The 23,688-nt window shown below is 29.4% G+C and overlaps 1 protein-coding gene across 8 annotated transcripts in view; it reads right to left on the bottom strand.

Annotated features, from left to right (window-relative positions):
* LOC107445534 (transducin-like enhancer protein 4) overlaps positions 1-23,688 on the bottom strand; it is a 279,713-nt gene that overhangs the window by 116,084 nt on the left and 139,941 nt on the right. For all 8 annotated transcript variants that reach the window (XM_043042558.2, XM_043042559.2, XM_043042552.2 and 5 more), the window contains one exon: positions 4,870-4,932. In XM_043042558.2, coding sequence (XP_042898492.1) covers positions 4,870-4,932 — 63 coding nt within the window. The remainder of the gene's footprint in view (positions 1-4,869; positions 4,933-23,688) is intronic.

Below are 23,688 nucleotides of genomic sequence, written 5' to 3'. Positions count from 1 at the left end.
TGGAATGAAAGAAAAAGGCAAAAACAAGGTTTACAGTAAAGGTTTACAAGATTTTTTTGTAAAGTTTTTGCATGCCTTTATTCATTCTTTAAGAAAACAAGCTTGACATACTAATATTCCTACAAAGTTAAAAAAAGAAGATTTTGTCAGCTTTTCTATGCCAACCATGAAAATACAATCGTCTGCTGTAAGGTTGCCTTCTATCTGGGAGTAATCTAATAGTTATATTAATCTTTTTAGATTTTAATAACCAGAAATGGTAGTTAAAAGTTGAGGTTAGTCACTATTTGCTTACAATTGGACCTACAACATTTAAGTTTTCCAGCGGCTTATGTTGCTTACAAACTTCTAGTATCTCATAAAAAAAGCGAAAAGTGAGATGTAGTTTAAAACTACTTTATATCACTATGGATATTTTTAAGATTAATATAATAAGTAAGATTAATAAGTAAGATTGATATAATAAATAAGATTAATAAGTAAGATGAATATATATTTTGGTATATATCTGGCACTAATCAATTGTTGGCATAAAAGGCTAAATATGCACGTAAGTTATGTAAAAGAGGAATAAGTAGGTAAAATTATCATTTCTATATCACATTGATTTTATTTTTATTTTTTACACTATTACGTTATTCAATGATATAATCTCGTACATTATAGAGTCTGCGATTATTGTTCAACCGAGAGAATATTATCAACAGAAAAAATTTAAATATAAATTAATTTTGAAAGGTTGACAGTTGAAAAAATTATATTATCTATTTGTGCGTTTACTTGCATTTTTAATTAAAAAAACAAATAGAAATTCTAGCTTGAAAATTTGCATAGAGCATAGAAAATGGTACAACGCACATATATATAATCTAAACAGATGACGGTCAGATATTGTTGCAGGAAATAAGCGCAGTTTGAAATGTGTAATGTAAAAGTAATGAAATTCAAAAACCTGAAAGCATTAACAAAACCCGAACAAAAAAAAAACATTAAAACATCACCAATCATTACAATTACAAATTATGTTTGCCAATAAAGCTAAAACAAAAACATAAAAGAGAACATACAGTCTAAGCTTTGAAATCCAAAACATAATTACTTCCGAAAACAATAATTCATATCCCTAAAATAAACCTTGTCCGAAGCTTTAATTCCCGCTGTCAATAAAATACAAAACGGTAGTAAATAAGATTTATCTATCTATATATATATATATATCAATGTGTGTGTGTAAGCCCAAACAACTTCAAATAAGAAAAACCTCTTTCAGAAAAATCCGCTTTTCCCAGTTGCTAAGAAAGCGAACTTGACCCTCCTCTCTGGAAAGAGAGCCGCCGCGTAAATCGTTCCGGATGCTACTTCCAGTAAGAGACTTAATCCAACGGCTCTAAGAGTAATAGCGACCGAGAGATTTAATCCAAGAGACGAGCATAGGCCAATATTGACCGAGCCTCTGGTCAAATAGTGTTTAAGCTGGACGCTAGCTGATGTTGCCTGCAAGCTCCCTAGTCGATGAAATCTAACCTTAAAGAATATTTTTCTCCTCTTTTAAGCTTCGCCATAGCTTGTTTGGAGATGTTTGGAAAGAAATAGCGAATGCTCATTTTTTTTTATTTTGCTCTTGGGCTTCTTTTTTTCATTTTTCTTCTTCAGTTTTTTAAACTCAACTTTGATTTCTTCTTTCTCGATGTTTTTTTTTTTTGCTTTTGTTTAAAAGGATTTTTGTAGTTTGTTTTGTTTGTATTTGGAACGGTTGGATCTATTTCTGTTAGTTGTCATTAATTTATATTGTTTTAATAAATGGGTGATTTCTTTTAATTGTTTTTTATTTTTAATTTTGATAAATATCTTGTTTATCAGTTATTTTGATAAAAAAATTCAAATTAATATCTTAGTATGCAAGGTTTAATTAGAAAATTTTTGATAAAATAAAACATTCCTATAATTATCTATCTATCTATCACTGTTAATACTTTTAGAGCGAGTTGAACCAACCATTTTTTTTTGTATAAGTTTGCTATCGTACAATAAACTATATATAGATCATAGTTAATAACTTTAAAGCGTGTGGAACTATAGTATTGTAAATATTTGCTACTTTGCAATAGATTATCTATCTATTTATCTTTTTTAATAATTTTAAATCATGTTGAACCATATTGTAAAAACTTGTTATCTTTCAATAGATTATAATTCTATAGCAGAATAGTAATTTTCTATAGCAGAATAGTAATCTTAAAGTGTATGAATCCTACCACAATAAAAATTTGAAATTTTGCAATACAATATCGATTTATCTTTCATTGTTAGTATCTTTGCTAGTAACCACAGTATTGTAAACATTTGCTACCTTGCAATAAACTACCTATCTATTTATCCTTTTCATTAATTTTAGAGTGTGTCGAATTATATTATTGTAAGAAGTTGCTATCTTTCAATAGACTATCGATCTATAAACTATTACTACATTTAGAACTCGTTGAATCCAATCCCAGTAAAAATTTGCTACCTTGCAATACAATATCTATCCATCTTTGTTGATAGTAAATTTAGTTGGTTTTAAACCAGATTGAATGTTATATGTTTTAAGTTGAACCATGTTATCGTTCCTCTTAAGTTTCACAACACAATACTATTGTTCAACTTGAAAAGAAATAGGGTTTAATTTAACACTTATTTAAGTTTGTTGCAAACGTGCGCCAGGCGCCTGTGATTAAATGTTAAACTGGCTATTTTAATCAATTAAGTTTAGATTGACGAGTGTTTTAAATTAAAATTCTTTTTTCTTGTAAATAAATTATTATTTTTTAGCTCTTTAAACGTATTTTTCAATATGATTTTTAGGATGAAAAATAAAAAATGATGATGAACTAATATAGTCTATAAAAATGCAATTTACAATTAAATCACTTTTATTCGGTAAATTTTTATAATCATTTACTGTTAATAAAAAGCAACATTTATAGTAGCTATACAACACATAAAATTAAGCATTTAATGAAAGTTGTTAAGCAAAGTCCGCGTAAACAATAGGCTATTACTGTAATAATAATTTGTAAAATAAACATTTAATGTAAGCTGTCATAGTAAATAAAAATTCCGAATTTATATTAAGCTATTACTGCAGATAAAAATCAATATTTACGTTACATTACAGTAAATGAAATGTAAGCTTTTGGGGAGGATGAAAATTAACCTTTGATGTAAGCTGTTACCGAAAATGAAGATTAGCGGGCATAGTACATTGTAACTGTGAATGAGATACATTAAATGGGAATTACCCGTTATCTATTGAAAGGTAGATAAAATAAATAAATAAAAAAGTGCATATGGAAGTTAAAAAGTCACTAAAATTTATTTAACCTATTTAAAAGAATACTATAAAAGGGTTCAACTTTTTTACGTTTTCAAAATAAGATTTTCTTGATATCCTAACTAATAATAGAATAAACAATAGAATAGATTGTTCTCAAATTAAGAAGATTTATCACCGCCTCTGTTGCTTGATTCAAATATTTGTTAATACTCCAACAAATCACTTTAAAAATTTGAAAAGGTTGTAGTCTGTGACTAAGTTGTACCGGTTTACCGTTAACAAAAATAAAGTACCGGTAAAATAGTTGTGCCGGTTCACTGTAAAACAAAACAAAGAAGTTACATAGCACCACTGAAGAAACCGTGCTGTATTTGAAGTTGAACAACCCAAAAAATTCTGTGAAAGAACATTTTTTTTTCAAGATCAACTGAATCGAGTTTTCATATACAATATAAAGGGCATAATTAATTATAAAAATTTATCTTGGGAAAATTTTACATCCCACTCCCACGCATTCACACCATACGTTAAATATTTTCGCTTCCATGAACACCAATATTGGCGCCATTAGAATATCGTCTGTAGTTGTTTACAATCGAATACAAGTTGGCGAGAATTTGTTGTCGTCTTCAATGCTAATACACATTTTTAGAAACAAAAGTTCACCGTTAAAATGTGCATATATGTTTTTAGTTGTGTAATAAGGATATTTATATTATATATAAGGATTTCCCAAGTCTCTGTAAACTGTATTAAACGATTTTATAATCTATAATTTCTATCTGCTTCGATACTGTTAAGCTTAATGCGAATTCATTTTAATATTTTCTCTGTTCTACTCGTATTAACAAACTAGTTTTGTTTCAATAAATAGAGTATATGCTACTGTGAATGAATGAAATTGGTGGTCGTTGTCTTCCACCAGTGAATGCTGACAATCACATACTTGTTTTGGTAAATGTCTGAATAATATACAGGTCTAGTTAAGTGCCACTATCCGGTATATATTTGCCCGGAATGCCCAACATAAATGTTTTTTTTTTAAGATCAAGTGACACTGCCCAGTATGCATTTAACCGGTACTCTGAACACTGATGTTCCGGTACTCTGCACACTCGAACAGATATAATAATATCAATGAATGAATTAATATCAGATCGGATATAACAAATATTTAAGACATTCACTAAAGCGACTATGTGATTGTCGACATTCATCGACGAAAGTCGACATTCGCTTGATTTCGGCTATTTACTGTATCATATGTATGCATCCTAAATAAATGATTCTTAATTAATATTATCTCGAAGAAACAACTTTACTAATTCCTATGTGTATATTATCTTATTGTAATAATAAATATTTGTATTTTTAAATGCCAAAAATGATGACAGCTTTGTTTGTACAAAGCATTCTTGGTATCTCACGATGTCAGGAACTGTTCTCGGCGTTGCACCACTTTGGCTTAAAATAGTTGCTACCATTTTTAGTGTTAATAAACAGTAAAATTTCTAGCAGTTTGAGTGATAAACAGTTGTTATTTAATTGCTTACCTCTTGTGATAGGAACGGTATGATTTGAGCTATTATGGCATTCAGCCGTTTGGCTATTTCAGTCTGAAAAGAGAAGAAAAAAAATTATTGTAGATAAAATATCAACATAGTTAATAATGTTTAAAAATATGCATTTAATTTGAATTTAATAACAATAATCGTACATTTGTAACATAAATTTTACTGAGTTAACTGTAAGATTTTACTGTAGTCAATACCAATATTTAAATAACAATCTGTTTCAATAATTGTCAGTATTTTAAAATGTTCAATAGTTTTCCTCAATGTTGAATGACTTTTTGTAAAAATTTAAAGTAAAGAAAATAAATTGCTCACATTGCTAAAATATAAAATACCAATCGAGCCGCGGTGGCTCAGGGGATGGAGTGTTTGACTCCCAATGAAGTGATCGAGGTTCGAATCCCAGTGGTGGCTGGTCGGTACGAACTCGATTCCCGTTTCGCACTGACCACAGTGCTGATCTAAAATATTCTCAGTGGTAGACGAATCATGGGTTAGAATCCCCTTGCCATCGGAATGTGAGAGATTATCGGGGTTTTCATCTCCATGTAATGCAAATGATGGTTAGTTACATCATACAGTCCTCCACAAAGGCTAGTTAGTCCCAATTCATGTACCAGGAGTTCCCTTGTCTTCTCAGTAGGGTTCAGAATTACAAGGCCATAGATTTAAACATTGATAGTCGTTAACTCAGAATTGGGTCGGCTGTTTACCACAGTTTAGAGAAAAAAAATAATAGCTCCGATCACGGTCAAATAATATATATTCTACGTAATCAAAATTGCAATATTTAAATTTTAAGAAAACTAGAAATGACAGAAAAAAATGAGACCATTTAAATAGACGAAATCGATGAAAAGAGAACTCTTAAAAATAATTTAAATGTTACTTTTTCACTAAGTCATTTAAATTATCAATTTAAAAACATTGTTAACGAAGAAAAATATGTAAAATATAATTCAATGAACAAATGCACGGAAAAAAAACCCTTCCTTAAATATTTTCAAAAACGGACACACAATTCAAAACGAAGAGAAAAATATGATATAAAAACTGAGTAAACAGAATAAACGATTTTGATTTTTTTTAAACAAGCCAGGGAGAAATGTTAGAACCGATTACTCTCTTGTGATAATTTGTTTGGTCCGTTTCGGGTTTTGGTTCAGTGGTTGCCATATTGAACCGAAGAGATGACGTGTGAACGGAGTTAAAGGCTCATTAAGCGGGTTGTACAGCTATTAAGCTTCTCTCTGCATCCCGTTTCCATGACAACAGAGCAATGCTACTGGGATGTGAGAGATGAAAGAATTCGTCTGAATTGAACAACCGACAATAGTTCATGATTCTCTTCATGAAGTAATTTAGAGAATCAACTCAATTGACTTGAAATTGATATTTTAAATTCTTTATTTTTTATTTTAAAAATAGACTTACTTTTCTGAAATAATACATTTATTTAAATAATATTTTTCTTGGATTCAATTTATATTTTGCTTTTCCTTCTTTTTAGAATTTTTTGAGAGGTAGTATAAAATAGTTTAGCAATGGTATTTTATGCAAAATAGTTCATGAAGTTGATAGCTAATAAATGGATTATTTGACTTAGAAAAATAACTCAGATTGATTGAAGTGGTGTTTTTTTATTTTGAATTACTAGTTTTGAAGTCTAGTTTTGAATTACATTTACTTCATTTGTTATTATTAAATATTTTTTGTCTATTTTTTAATATTTCTTTTCTCAAAAATGTTTTAAGAAAATTTTTTATGAAACATGTTAGTTTTTAAGTAAGAAAAAATTATTAGTAAGCCTTTTATTTCATAATATTTAATTTAAAATATACTAATATAAAATTTACAGCTAATAAGTGTATGAATTATTCGAAAAAAATAACTTCTTCATTTTAAATAAGATAGCGATCTCTTTTTTGAGAAAATAGGACTTACTTGCTTAAACATTATCTTGATCTTACTTTATTTATTATAAATATTTCTTTCATTTATTGTTTTACCATTTTTTTAAACAAAAATGCTTTAAATATTAATCGTAATGTCATAATACAATTATAACATTATAATAGTATTGGTAAAGCATCATATGCTAAATAAAAAGTGCTATTAGGGAGTTAATAACTTAGAGCTAAATTAAGCTAAATTAAGTTAAATATTTCTTGACTTCTTCTTAAGACTTTGACTTTATATCCGAATTTTTTCATAACATCATTCGATTCTGTTACATTGAGAATGCAATGATAATTGTGGTTGATGCAGTACAGCAACTGCTGGCTCAAAAACATTATCTATATTTTCAATAAAAAAAAATATATTTAAGCCATTATAACGAGTCTCTTTTCAAAAATGGTGTTAAAACTTTAACTTAAGAATTCTGCAAATAGAAGTTATTTATAATGAAATGAAAATTAAAAATTAACAAACTTTTTCTAATACTTTAAAATAATATTTTCTATCGAGTACTAAGAAAATATTGAATGATATTTGAGGGAACTGATTTTAAAATTTTATACTTTTATGATAGGTGTTTTCTTGCATTTTCAATTCTAATAGATATTCTAAACCATTCGAATACTCCAAATAAAAAAAAAATCACTGAACTACACTACACACGGGGGAAATCTTCCTTTTTTCCGCTCTAGAAAATCTTTCTTAATAGCGATCAAAATTTTTGGAAGAATGACACATCGGGGATGTGTTTCCCCCTTTTCTTTTTTAGGGGGGAGGACTAGCTTCGAATCTTGTTTCGTTCAAATATCTCAAATCTCTTTCGATTCTTCATCCCCCCTCCAAAATTTCTGATAAAAATCCATGATGATGTTAAGGGTGGGTGAAAAAAAAAGATTCGAAAATGTGGAGTACAACCAAAAGAAAAAGATCATTTCAGGAGTAAAAGTTCGACCGCACTTCTTATTTGTGCCTGAAGCCTTCTTTCGAACGGAAGTCACGTTCTCGAACATTCTCCCCAACCCCTTACAGAAGCCAATCCCACACGCGTTCCACACCAACGAGACCAATAGAGAAAAAGAGATAGAGAGAAAGTGGGATAGAGAAACTCTCCGTTCCAAATTCGATTCGGGCTGGGAAGTGCATTCACTCCCACGTATTCACCCCCTTTCTCTCTCAACCATCTGATCTAGTTAGGCCCACTAAGACACCCCCTTTTTTTCGACCTCTTCTTTGGTATGCCATGCTCGAATGTTCGCTTTTTTGTTCTTTATTTTTTTCTCAAAAAATAAATAAGAAGAAGAAGAAAAGATGAGTCGCTTAACGCAGTCGCTGATTTTGTCTCCATACTTTTCTTCTTTATCTCCTTCTTCTTATCCGCTCCAATCATTGGGTTTTTCAGAGTTCTTCTTCATCATACACTCCATAGTATGTTTTGTTTGTCTCGCAGATGGAATGTGATGGTAGGTAGTTTGTACATCCCCCTCATTCTGTTTTACAAGCAGAATCCCAAAAAATCCTTGGAGCTAGATTTCTTCAGGCTGAAACATACATTCATCAGTGAGTTTCTTTACATATGCAAAACAAACCTTATTCGAACGCATATGCATCTACTGAAAGTTTCTTTGTATTAGTAGTTACAGAAGAAGATTGTTAAAATAGGCCTCGCGGTGCTTGCATACATGAGTTTGTCTTTAAAAGTTTACGTTACTTGCCCTGCATAACAAGAATTCCAGATATTGTTAGATAAAACTGAAAAAAAACTTGCAATTTTTCAGTAATTATTATTAATTTTAGTTCGGTGTGAAATTTTTGTTATTCAAAAATTTGAAAATTTTTACATAAGGCAAATGAAAATTTAATAAGTTGTTAAAAATTTATTAAGGTGTTAAAAATTATATTATGTGTTAAATCGTACAATATTTATGAAACAAGCCTTATCGAACGCATATGCATCTACTAGAAGTTGCTTTGTATTACTAGTTACAGAAGAAGATTGTCAAAACAGGCTTCGTGGTGCTTGCATACAATATATTTAAAAGTTTACTCTACTTGTACTGCAAACAAAGATGCTAGATATTGTTAAATAAAAATAAACAAAGCTTGAAATTTTTCAATAATTATTACTGATTTTATTTTGGTATGAAATGTTTCCTTTTTCAAAATTTTTTACTTTTTTTACATAAGGTATTAAAAGTTTTAAAAAAATTGTCAAAAATTTATTAAGGTATTAAAAATTTATTAAGGTATTAAAAATTTATTAAGGTGTTAAAAATTTATTAAGATGTTAAAAATTTAATTAGGTGTTAAAAAATATCCACCGGGTGTTAAAATATTTTGTGAGACATTAAAAAATGTTAAATAATAGTTTTTGTCTCAGTTTTTCGCCGTCAAAAACACGTTAGATTATCAAAAACACGTATTCTTATATAATAAACTTTATTCGAACGTATATGTGTCTACTAGTAGATTCTTTGAATCAGTAGTTAAAGAAGAAGAATGCTAAAATATATATCTTTGACGTGAATTAAATTTAAACTTAATTGTAATTTCGAATTTGGTTATACTCTCACCTTTTGATAACTGTCCAATTATGACAGTATGCAATGAAACATTTTACTAAAAGTAACTCAACCAGTAGTTACTGAAGGTAACTAACCAGTTTCAACGACAGAGAACTTTTCTTAAAAGTTTCTGAAATCCTACAACTCCGCGTAATATGTGAATGACGGAAAGGACTCGTGAAAACGGAATAAAAAGGGAAAAAAACAAAAGGGGGAAGAGTTTCTTTAGATAACAAAACGCAGCTTTCAACTAGAGAAAGTTTCTAGATCCATTAAAGCATGCTTTATGCTTTATTCCATTAAAACATCTTGAAAAGAGGGTTATACTTTCCATGACTTTTCTTTCCGGATATCCCTTTGATTGTGAGGATTGCCCATTTATTTCTTCCCCTTCGATGACTACAAATAGCAAGAAGAGGGAATTTTCTGCCCTTCCGTAGTGAAGACTTTTAATTGCCTCCAGAAGAATCCCTAAATTTCACTTAGAGTAGGGAAAACTTTTGGGGTGTGCCAGCCTTTCCCCGTAGGAGATCTTTTGATGTTTCTTTCTAAAAGTTCGACCTTATCCTTTTCGTTCCTTCCGGCATAGAGACAAAAGAGGAGCTTGAACGACAACTTTCAGTTCAAAAAATTATTTTAATAACTGGAAGTATTCTTGGAACTTGAGTGCCATGGAAGGGTAGAATTATTTTATTGAGTTAGTTATTTTGGTATCGAATAAGAACGGATAATAGCGTCGGAAACGACAGCTCAAAATTGTAAGGTAATCGTTATTTAAGGTTAATGAAGGGAATTGGAGGTAAAAAAGAGATTTATGTTGGACATATTAAGTTTCAAATAAATAAATTACTCTATTTTCTTCTGATTGAAAGAAGTAATTTAAATTTTTTTGGCTGTGAAAAGTGCTAAAATTAAAACTTTTAAAAGATCACATCAATCAGGCTTAGAGATTATTTAAATATAAAATAGTCAACAATTGTTAATTCTGTCTTCAGAAGCGAACTTCTTGCAATAGATAACCTAAGGATACTGACTGATAGTAGCAACCTAAATAATAATTATATCGTTTCAACAACCTCGATATCTAACTATTGGTACCTCGATATCTAACTATTGGTACCTCGATATCTAACTATTGGTACCTCGAAATCTAACTATTTCTGCAAAGGCGATACGTCGTTTAGGGGGAAACCTCAAACTTATCCTAATGAATGTTACCCTGTAAAAGTATTTCGCTGTAGAGAACCATATAACCGGAAAAAGCAACATTACTCACTTCAGGCGTAAACTTTTCTTAAATATATGCTGTTCATGTAACAAATCATTGTCGATATATTGAATATTTATTGGAAATAATAACTCTAGTTGTAACCAAATATAAATTATTGATGATTTAGTAACTTAAATAATAATCTCATCGTTTCAACAACAAAAACCTGAGCATTGATACCTTGACATCAAACTATTTCTACAAAGGGGGAAACGTTAATTAAGGGGAAACCGAAAACTCAAACTAATGATGTTCCCATGTAAAAGCATTTTGTTGCAAAGAGCGAATATATCCGGAAAAAGCAACATTACTCTCTTGTGTAAACTTTTTTGAATGTCAGTTATTTACGTAACAAAACATTGTCGGTATATTGAATATTTACTGGAAATTACAACTCTGATTGTAACCAAATATAAATAATCGATGATTTAGCAACCTGAATAATAATCATATTGTTTCAACAACCTCGATATCTAACTATTGGTACCTCGAAATCTATTTCTACAAAGGCGAAACATCGTTTAAGGGGAAACCTAAAACTTATCCTAATGAATGTTCCCCTGTAAAAGTATTTTGCTGCAAGGAGCCCATATAACCGGAAAAAGCAACATAACTCTCTTGTGTAAACTTTTTTGAATGTCAGCTATTTACGTAACAAAACATTGTCGGTATATTGAATATTTACTGGTAATTATATCTCTGATTGTAACCAAAAATAAATAATTGATGATTTAGCAATCTGAATTATAATCATATCGTTTTAACAACCTGGATATCTAACTATTGATACCTCGAAATCTAACTATTTCTGCAAAGGCGAAACTTCGTTGAAGGGGAAACCTAAAACTTATCTTAATGAATGTTCCCCTGTAAAAGTATTTTGCTGCAAAGAGCCCATATAACCGGAAAAAGCAACATTACTCTCTTCAGGAGTAAACATTTCTTAAATAAATGTTGTTCATGTAACAAAACAATGTCGATATATTGAATATTTATTGGTAATTATAACTCTAGTTGTAACCAAAAATAAATTATTAATGATTTAGTAACTTAAATAATAATCTCATCGTTTCAACAACAAAAACCTGAGCATTGATACCTTGACATCTAACTATTTCTACAAAGGGGGAAACGTTAATTAAGGGGAAACCGAAAACTCAAACTGATGATGTTCCCATGTAAAAGTATTTTGCTGCAAGGAGCCCATATAACCGGAAAAAGCAACATTACTCTCTTGTGTAAACCCTCTTGAATGTCAGCTATTTACGTAACAAAACATGTCGGTATATTGAATATTTAATGGTAATTATATTTCTGATTGTAACCAAAAATAAATAATTGATAATTTAGTAATCTGAATTATAATCATATCGTTTTAACAACCTGGATATCTAACTATTGATACCTCGAAATCTAACGATTTCTGCAAAGGCGAAACGTCAATTAAAGGGAAACCGAAAATATATAGTAATGAATTTTTCCCCTGTAAAAGTATTTTGCTGGAAGGGAACCCTATAGAAGGAAAAAGCAACATTACTCTTTTTAAGGGGCAAACTTTCTAGAACGCTTGTTGCTTATATGACAAATTATTGCCGGTATATTGATAATATGTTGGTAATTTTAACTCTGGAATCAAAAATAAATAATTGCTGATTTAGTAAATATTTAATTGGTTTAGAAAATATTAAATAATTCAGTAACTTAATAATATATAACGAACTTTAAATTATTAATTGTACATTTGAATTTGTAATGTTTAAATCTGCAAGCATAAAACTTCTAATAACAAATTATAACCACTCGATTTATGATTTTTTATTTATTTACTTTTTATTAATTTAATTTTATTTAACCATTAAGTTAATTATTTATTTATTTATTTTTTATTTAATTTATTTTTTTATTTAATTAAATTTTTTAATGCTGAAAATCCTTTGCGTTTTATTATGTTATATTTTTTGCTTCCCTTACTTGTTATATCATATTTAAAAATTTGCTCATGATTTAATTTTTATAGTAAATATTCAAATAATTTACATTATGTTAATGCATAAAAATCCTTCTTTTTAATTAAAGCATAACCCGAAAGAATTTGCAAGTGTAATTATTTTTTTTAAAATAATGATACTTCGAAATATTTTTAATTTAATTAATAACTAATTATAGAACAAAACACGATTGTTTTGCTTCTTATAAACATACATTTATTTCACAAAAAAATTGAACAGTTTATAACAAAAATCACATCCTAAGAATAAATTAACTATGTTATTAGAAAGAATATTCGAAAGAATAAGTATTGGAGAAAATTTTGAGTGAAAACAAAGTTTCAAATGATGTATATTTAGAAAAATAATTCTTTTCATAAGTAATACAAATGAATAATTGTTTTTTTAAAAAAAAACATAAATAGATAATTTTTTAAGCCAATTTTCCTCATAAGTATTAATATGATTTAAAAAAAAAGGGCATGATGTAGACTTTTATTTACTATTATGTAGCTATGAAAATAATTTACAAATCAAAAAATATAATACCATTTACATACTCCATAAATAAATCTCTAGCAGAAAATAAACTTCTTAATATAAAAATATAAGCTTAGTTTTTATTTCCTATTACATAAATCTAAAAATTATTTACAAATCTCAAAATATGCTGTTATTTGCAAACTTTATAAATAATCATCTAACAAAGAAAAATTCATGATACATAAATATATTTTGTAATATATATTGAAGATGATATATATTGATGAATATTTAGGTTGGATATATAGTTCAAGAAAGAGTATGGAGGGGAGGGAAACAAGTTCAGACCATTGTGTCATGTATAGAGAGAGACAGCTTGGTAGGCGGGTTATAAATATGAATAGAGAGCTCCAACTGTCACAGGCTAAGAGAAAAAGGGAACAAATCATCTGTCTAGGGAACAAAGAGATTTTTTTTTATTACATTACTGTAAACAGATTTGTTACTCATACTTTGGGATTTTCAAATCAATATAATTCTACAAGGAGAAAACGATTCTGGTAGAATTAAAAGTACCAGAATCGTACCAATTTAGTTAAAGGCATTTCTGGGGGAAAAAACCCGAAGATTCTGGGTAATAAACCAAAATATGCAGTATTTAGGCCTTTTATATGAAAACGGTTGGCTAGAAGTTCTGCTTTTTATAAAATTATAGCCTATTACCACGAAGCCTTATTACCACACATTTAGTAAAACATACAAAACTGTGATGCTTTAAGAGATCATGACAAAACTGTTAAATTTTAGCACATTTGCTAAATTTTAAAGTGCAGGGTGTTCCAAAATTCTCTTTACAACTTCAAAAATTCATGACTTCGAAAATAAACAACATATTTATATTCTGTCCTTTGCATGTATTACTGCAACTAATAAAGTTTTGCTTAGTACACTTCAACATGAGCACCATTGGTGGCCCTAAGCACTTCCAGTCTGTAATCAATTTCAAGCCAGGTGATGTAAAGATAATTTTGGAACACCCTGTATATTATAAAACAATATTTTGTTTTTAATTTTACCAAAATCATTACTAAAGAGTGTGGGTTTAAATTACCGCGCTTTTTGGTGTTCTCATTGAGCCAGAAACACGGTAAATTTTACCATATATTGTTAGTTTTAACAATAATTTTTTTAACCATGTTTAAAATAATATATATATCTCTTAATTTTGTAATTTATAGTAGATTATATCCGCTTTTAAGCTTTCGTTTCAGGACTTCCGTTAATTTCTACATTCATTGAAATCCAGTTGGTTATTTACATTACATCTTTGCTAGTAGTCGAATTACATCCGACATTTCTACCGTATGCATAACAAAGGCATTTAAGTTAAATCAAAACAATTTTAATTAAATTCAAGTTTTGCTTTGCTTGAATGGAAATTTAACTTTTGTTAAATTATCTTTGTGTTTAGGTAAGCCAAAGCAACATTTCAAAATGCATTTTTAGGGGGGAAAAAGGGGAAATAAAAAGCATTTTTTCCCTTTTGCTCTTACGCATTAGCAGATTTCTTTTTGAATAGAGACAGACCCGTTTTAAGATGTGTTTTTTAAAAATTTAAGCTGGCGTTTTTCTTAGCATTTCTTACTTTTACCATGCACTCTAAAAAGTACCTCTTCTCATGAATATGGACTAGAAGACGCAGGTACGAATATTCCATCGTTTTCCTTTCGTTTGTACTAGAAGATGTTATAAGAAAAAGTGATAATTCATTCAGCGCGAATTTCTCAGGAAGACTGAATCGATAGTGTTGGTACATTTCCATATCGATATATTGCCCGTGTTAGTCACATATGGAAGCGAAGGGTATTTTATTTCGCAACGTAATTTGCATGAGTTAGTATCTTTCTTTTCTTGACAATGATTCTTCAATATCTCTTACTCATACCACATTGAACTGAATCGAAAATGGTTAGTATGGAACATTTTAAACAAATTAATTGATATAAAGCAATAAAAGCGTTTAAAAAGAACAAGTAGAATTGAACTGATATTAGGTGATTAAAATTTATTATAAGTGATTTATTGATTAGAATCATTGATTAATGAGAATAATAGAATACTTTTTTCTTTTATTTTAGATAGAGGGTTAGATTAGGATCATAGAATGTTTTTTTTCTTCTAAATTATGGGTTAGATTAGAATCATAGAATGTTTTTTTCTTGTGTTTTTTAAATAATGGGTTAGATTAAAATCATAGAATAATTCTTTCTTTTTTTAAATAATGGGTAAGATTAGAATCATAGAATACTTTTTTCTTTTTTTAAATAATGGATTAGACTAGAATCACAGAATTCTTTTTTCTTTTTTTGTAAGTTATATGGGTCAGATTAGAATAATAGAATAATCTTTTCTTTTTTGTTAATAATTATAACCATTAAATGATTCTTTTACGTGACTTCTAAGAATTTCATTTGAATAATATCTTTTAAATTAAATTCTACTGCCTATTAAAACTAACAAAAGTTACATTAAAAACTTTATAAATTTTATGCAATTTTTGAATTATTAAAAATAAATGTCTGGTTAAAATGCAGATGTATTATATAAAAATTTGGAAACTTTATGTGCGAAAACCGGAAAAATCTAGAATTAAAGCAGTTATATGCGTTTCTTTCCTCTTCGAGGTAGAGGCAGCATTTTATGGAAACTGCAGATGTAGTAAGCATTTTTTATTCTTTTTCCTGTCTCGAAGCGGATCGATTCGACAACTCTATTTTTCTTTCTGATCGAATGTCAACGATACTGAACCCCAGTGAGATGCTAAATCGTAATGCAAATAGTAAGTCGCCATTTTGGGCTTATTTCGTAAACGTTTTCCCCTTCTTTTTCTGCATGAAAATTTTGGAATTGGTTTCTTAAAAAGAACTTTTAAATTTTTTTAAAACTAAACCAGGTATTTGACTTCTGTTTTAAACTATGTATGTATGTAGGAAACTTATAATTTTTTAAATAAACATTGGGTAGTCTGTTCATAATCGAAGCTAATAGAACCCAAACCCTCTATAGATAATTAAAACATTTAGCTGACAGACGTGCAAATAGTAAGCCGCCATTTTGGGCTTTTTTTCGTAAACGATTTTTTCTCTCTTTCTGATAAGAATTTTACTGTTGGCATTAAAAAAGGAATTTTAAAATTTTTTTCGATAAATCCGACATTTGACTTTTGTTTTAACTATCAACACGAAACTTACACTTTTATAATAAGCTTTACTTAGTTTGTTCATAGTCAAAACTAATAGAACCCAAAAAACCTATAAATAATAAAAAAATTTAGTTGATAGACGTGCCAATAATTAGTCCACATTTTGACTTTTTACGTAAGCGTTTTTTTAAGATTTTAAGCAATAGCACTGGAAAAAAAAGAATTTTTAAAATTTTTAAACTAGATTATGTATTTGATTTATTACTTTTTTTTTGAAGAAACCTATTTATTCCTCAATAAGTATGAAGTAGTTCCTCCTTAATTAAAAGTAAGGGAACCCGAACCAGCATTGGATTGTCTAATTATTTAGTTGATAGACGATTAAAGTGTAAGTTACAATTTTGGTCTAAATTTTATACTTGATCGAAGATAAAGCGAAACAATTCGTTGCATAATAAAAGTTTAAATAAATACAATTGGGTCAGTATAAAAGTACTAAATAAATCGAATGATCCATAAGGATTTTCTCCAGTCAAACGTACATTAAGCAAAATAATAATGTAATAACTTTAATACAGCCCGTTATGTGCCAGGGAGAGATCATGGAGAGAAAGGCAACACAATTTCGTGATAAACGTATTGCTTGTGGGATTGTGGTAAACACTGCGCACAGGCCGCCATTATTTTCTAGACTAGCTGTTACCCATTGATCTGAAACTGAATGGGCTTCGAGCCGCCAGTGGGGATCGAACTCTAGTTCTTCACAATGACAATTAAATGGCTTAACCCCTGAGCTATAGCGGCTCAAAATAATGAGGAATGATAATTTTTTTAAAAAAAGTGCCACAGATTCGGAATCTGTCCCCTATACGTAACTTCGTCATTAAATGTCCATTTGTCCGAATGTCAATTGATGCGTAAGAAGTAAAAACAATTTAGCACCAAATTAACAGAGGAAACAACCATACAAAATAATTCAGAAATTCTCGAAGAATACGCACTTTGTATTTGCACAGCTTTCAACTCAAATTAAATTACCCTTATGACTAAATTAACACTCGAACATTCAGATCAAACATTCAAAACTTGTTTATTTAATATCTTTTGTTACTATTTTGCTTGCTATTTGTTACTAGATTTTACAGAATTATCATTTTTTTTTTAAAGAAAATTCCTTTTTAACTGTTTTTCAAATTTGGTCTCTATCCCTAATCAGTCAAACGTACATTTACCAGTCAAATGTACATTACACCAGTCAAATGTACATTAAAATAATAATGAAAATGTCGACAATTGTTATAGTTTAATCTTTATTTTTTTTCTTAAAAAAGTGTCTCATATTTAGAATCTTACCACTGTATATAATACGTCATTAGATGTCCATTTTCCGAGAAAATGCTAATTGAATACATAATAATACGTAAGAAGTAAAAAACAATTTAGCACCAAATTAACAGAGGAAACATTCATACAAAATAATAATTTCAAAAATCTAGATGAATACGCACTTCATTCGTATTCACACAGCATTCAACTCATATTAAATTACACGTATGACTAAATTAACACTCACTGAAATACCACTCATAAACCTGAAAGAGCAAAACAATGGGATTTCGACAATACACTTTTAAGTTGTTAAGATTCTCTTTATTTCTGCACGCAAAATAAGCGTAAATGTGACATTTCAAAGTGCTTTTAAATTATAACTTGTTTCCAAAATGACCATCTAAGTTTTCGTGACATGGGAACATTAATGTCTCCATAATCTCGTAACCAGAGAAGCTACATCTAGGACAGGGGCAGAATGGCACGCGATTTTGTGTGCTCTACAACTGTAAATGTGGCATGATGTTATAAAAAAAAAATTGTTAAGTAGAGGACCTCTAAATAAAGAAATAAATTGATGAATTGTAAAAGTAGCTATTGTCCTGATTTAGTTGTTGAATAAATAATTGTAAAGCATAAAGAAAAGTATTTTTTTGTGAAAAATAGTTAGAATTGTTATTCATTGTCAGCAGCAATTGTTATTGATTTCTTTTATTGAGTAAATATTGAAATTGCTTTTTGACTTTTTAATGACAAAACGACATTTATATGGTTCAATAGGCTGTTTTAAAACTGTCGTAAATTAAGTTCTTATTAACATACAGTCCACAAGTATAATAGTATACAGTCCCTTAGCCAAATTATTAAACGTACTGTAAGATTATATGTAAAATCTTAATTATCAGGTGATACTATACAGCTTTATAATTTTTTCACGACTGAAACCGGTTTGCACTTGCTTACGTTCATGTATTAATTAGTTAACATTGTAATGCAATACGTTGAAAATAAATACAAATAGGAAATATATAAGTATATAAAAAATCTCCTGAATAAAAACCCATTACATGTATGTTTGAATATAAAAGTATTGCATATAAACTCGTGCAAATCATGTAATTATTAAAACACTACATAATAATTTGATTCAATTATTATAATATACTAATGTAATGCTCGATATAATAAATATTCTATATTTATATAATATATCGTCTAATTTAACCAATTGATACACTAACGTAAGCAAGTGCAAACCGGTTTCAGTCACATAAAAACATTCAAACTGTATAGTATCACCTGATAATTAAGCTTTTACATAGAATCTTATAGTGCGTCTAATAATTTGGCCAGGGACTGTATAATAGTAGAATCATAGTTTAGTAGTATAGTATAGTAGGATAGTTTATTAGTACAGTATAGTAGTATAATATAGTAGTATAGCAGCATAGTTAAGTAGTATATTATAGTAGTATAGTAGTTAATATATGTACATAAAATTTTCCCAAATTTTCCCTCGGGTAATTTTTAAAAAGATTCTTTCAAAACTTTCAACAAAATGTGTCCGAATATAACTAAATCATAATTTTATTAATATTTGAAACAGCAATATCCTACAAATTTGTTGTAACCTATATAAGAAAATTGGTTTTCCATTTAACTTTAACCATAATATCAAGTAATCAAATCTAAGTTTGCGCTTTAGTATTCAAAGTTATAAGAAAATATTGATAAGGTGTGGAGAGGAAGGAAATTTTCCCCAGGTCTCTGTACTTCTGGTACTGCTCATCGATAGACCACAGGGCTTCTGATTCCACAGATTTTACGAACACCTATATCCCTTGTAATCAATAGGACTTAATGGGTTCGAGAACCGAACTTCGGACCCTAAGGATCGAAGTTCTATGGTCTAACCACTGAGCTGGCACTGCTCTTATATTACTATACATAGTAACTGCTATCCTATAACATAGATACTTGTCATGGAAGTCACTAAGCACTAACTAAAAATTACATAATAGCAAACTAAGAATTAGATATTTACTAAGAATACATATTTACAAGTGTTAACAACTATTGCCGCGGTTTTTTTCTTGAAAAAGTAAAACAAAATGTTTAAGTGCAATGTTCTTGGAGATCATCAGCAGAATTATCTTAAATAACAACATGGAATGTGGGCGATTTAATCATACTAAACACGAGAAAAACAGCGAAAATATCCAATGGTTTTCGAATTCATAAATACGTAGCTAAATAAAGACAGCTTTGAAAAACAGATTTACATTTCATTTCCTCAACAAAGAGCAACCGCAACAACAAAAATCAACAAAATACCAAAAATGGCGGACATAAGAGACCAGATAAAGATAGAATTCAACAGTTTTATCAGCACTCTGAAACAATGGCGTTTGCCTTGGTCACATTTTCCATCTTCCTATGCATACACAAAAGGAAAAAAGGGGGGATGGGAGGGTAAAAGGAAAGAATTTGATATCCTTTTCTATTTCTTATTCGCCATATGGAGATAGGGAGCTGAGTAAACAAATACCGAAAATTCAAAATTCCGACGGCTTCTGAAATTAAACCGAGTCACAAAGAATATTACTTTGGATTGATATTACACTGCATAGGATGGGATGGCGCATTCCAGAAGAAGCGTTTCAGTCCATATTTTCGTAACGCTAGGGATGCTTCGGCTATATATATCGGTGGATTTAAATGTTGATGTTTTTGTTGTGATTTGGATTCAACAACTGGATATCGCAAATTTAAGTTGTACTAGCCTGTCAAGAGTCTCATATGCATTGCTTATATTGGGTTTTTTTTTCCTTCATAGAGCACACAATATAATGTCGATGATATAAAAATACTGTGAGATGCTAGTCTTAGAGGAAAGAATTTAAAATGCATTCGAATGCGTGACATAAAAAGCAGGGGCGTAAAATAGGATACCTACTCAATAGAACAAACGCCTAAAGGATATTTATATCAGTTTTTATCTTGGATTTGAAATAATAAATCAATTTAAGTTCATATGTTGGTAAAGAAATATGGTATGCATCTTTTATATAATTCCTTTTTGCTTAAAGTAATATAAAACGAAGAGTAGTACATGTAATGTTTCCAAATTAATGCAAACTTTATAAAATTTCTGACAGAAATGGTATAATAACTTTTACGAAAATTTTTGAGCTAACCTTTTTAGGTTATTACAAACTAAAATTTTGGAGCTAATGTTTCTATGCTTTTAGGTTAATACATTATTTATAGAATTTCTGGCTGAAATATTTCTACTTCTACTAACTCAATAGGGTATCTGGTACAAATATTCCAAAATTACTACAAGATCTTTTGAATTTCTGGCCCAGATGTTTCCCAAACATTTAAATCAATTTTAGTATTATTTTTTTAAAACCTATATATTGCTAAAATCTTGTTATCTAAAATTTAAGTAGATTGTTAATATATTTTTTTTCAACCTAAAAATAATTCTTTGTGGTTACAGGAACACAAAATAGTTCTTTAAAAATTACAAAACAATCATAATTTTTATAGAAAAATAACAAGGAAAGCAAGAAAAATATTGTTAAACTTAAAGAGAGTAAAATAAAATTATACCATTTATACATTGATACTACATAGTGAATCTTTCAAAGAGTATAAATTTATCAAAGGATATTTTAGATAGAGAATTATAGACTTTTTGAAATTTTCGGTAGATGATTAAACAATATTTTTTATACTACGCTTAGTTTAACCCCTTCCCTCTCGCTTCCGTGAAAATGACGGGTTGAGATTTCGTTCGTTATTTCTCGCTCCCGTGATATTGACGGGCTGGATCTTCATTTTTTTTTGACCGAAAAACATTTTATTTCTCATTTTACACACCAGATAGCAGTACCAGGATATTTTTAAAATTTTCCTTTAACATTTAACACTGAATGTTGGCTTTTCCTAAAAATAAAATTTTTTAAAATTTCAAGCTAAAAGCAATTCAAAAATTAAAAAAGAATATATATATTGTTCATACGCATAGTTTCATATAATTTTCAGGGATAAAAAAAATAGACACTTTTATGACAGTTTTCTTGAAAATTAACCGATCGTTAAGTAAGTTTTCTCTAAATTTTATTCCTATCTATAAATTTTAATTAAAAAAAAGTTTTGATATTTTTTTTAATACTTTTTTTTAGCATAACAACTTTAAATAGTCATTTGATATAATCTTAACAAAATGTGTAAATACTGTTGTACGAAATCAAAAGACAAAAAAGTACACAGAATAGCTTCGAGTAGGCTGTTGAAATAACTACTATAAAAACAAAAAACTTTCCAGTTGAGTAAATCAGAAGAAAAAAAACCTCCTTCCAATTCACAATATGCCACTTTACTAATTCAATAAACAGATTAAAAAATTTATAGGTCACTTCCACTTAAACAAAGTTGAAAGCATGCGTGTAACAAGCCTAAAAAGTGTCGGTACAACAAATCAGTTTTGTTAATTAAAAGCTTTCAAAGAACGCTTCAACCTCATCTACAAAGCAGTGACTCTTAATGAAGAGCAAGAGGCTTCTACTCTCATTTTTGTTTCCCACCCTTGGCTAAATGAAGGACCTTATGGGTCGATAGTTTATCGATTCAACTTGTATTACATCTTTCACGCGTCATTTAAGAGAAGTTAATTAATGAGTTAACACGAAAGGCCCACTCAAGGGAAAGTGGCGCCCCCAGTGAGAGGTTTCCTAAGTTTTGTTGCCCTTCTGACAAAGTGAAGTGTGTTTGATAGGATCGTTCATGACGTCACGAGAGGTGGTGCAAGTAAAGTTAACGATTAGAATGTAAGAATCTTGAAAAGAGGGGGATTTTTAAGAAGAAGTAGAGAGGCACTTGTGTCTTTTCATTGGATAAATTAATTAGTTATGGGTTAAGCGACTTGGGAGAATAATCAGTGTGACAGGCTGCGTCGTGTAGTTTAAAGATATATTGCGCTCGTGAAGTTAAAATCAATTTCATCCACTGACATTAGAGAAATTATTTAATTTGATCTAATTAATGGATTGTAATCTAGGGGAAAAAAGGATTGTTTTGGAGTGTAACCACTAATCAATTCGAATCTCTCTAATTTTATGGAGGATGGAAGAGATACGTAGTAAAATAATGAAGTAAAAGCAACATAATGCATATTTTAGTTGAATATTAGTGCGTATCATGAGCGATTAAATATTGATTTAAAAATATATATACAATTATTTATTATATATATTGTTATGTTACAGTGTTAAAAACTGTAAAGCATGTTGTACAGTTACATTGTTCAAAGTTGCTGCACTAATAATCTGTGCCAAGTTGAACCATGTGATCATAAGTCTTAAACTTCTTGGCACGATTCTATGGTTAAACTTTAACTGGAACATAGTTTAATTTACCAATTTATTAGAGTGTTAGCAGTAATATGGTGCAAAATAAAGCATATTATCGTATCTCTTAGCCTTTATTACACGATACTGTGGTTAAACTTGAACCGGAGCACTATTAAATATAACAGCGTATAAGAGTTTCAGGAAATATTGACAAGTTATTATGGTTCTAGGTAAAAATATTAAGGTACATCATTCAGCCGATTATTATTTTTTTGACACTGTGAGTAGTCATAATTTAAGTGCTACTTCTATCAAATGCTATGAAAATAAAATAAACTTGTAATAATTTTATAACCGACGTTTAACAGCCGACCCACTTCTGAGTTCAATGCTTAACTCTGTAATTTAGATTCCGATCCAGAATACAAGGAAATTTCAGGATTAAACATAGGGACAACCTAGTAGGACTTCTTAATGGAACTGATTTGCGTTACATGAAGAGGAAAACCACGAAAACCTCCCACGTTTAGCCCGATGGTACAAAAATTATGGTTGGTACTAGCCGAGAGCATAATTCATTTCAAGTAGCCACTGCTGGGTTTCAACTGGTCACTGCTAGGTACCTTTTATTTTATTTTGAAACAGT

The sequence above is a fragment of the Parasteatoda tepidariorum genome, chromosome 7, assembly GCF_043381705.1.
Source record: "Parasteatoda tepidariorum isolate YZ-2023 chromosome 7, CAS_Ptep_4.0, whole genome shotgun sequence".
Taxonomy (NCBI): domain Eukaryota; kingdom Metazoa; phylum Arthropoda; class Arachnida; order Araneae; family Theridiidae; genus Parasteatoda; species Parasteatoda tepidariorum.
Note: the sequence above shows the minus strand (reverse complement) of the source record. Positions and strands in the feature narration are given on the sequence as shown.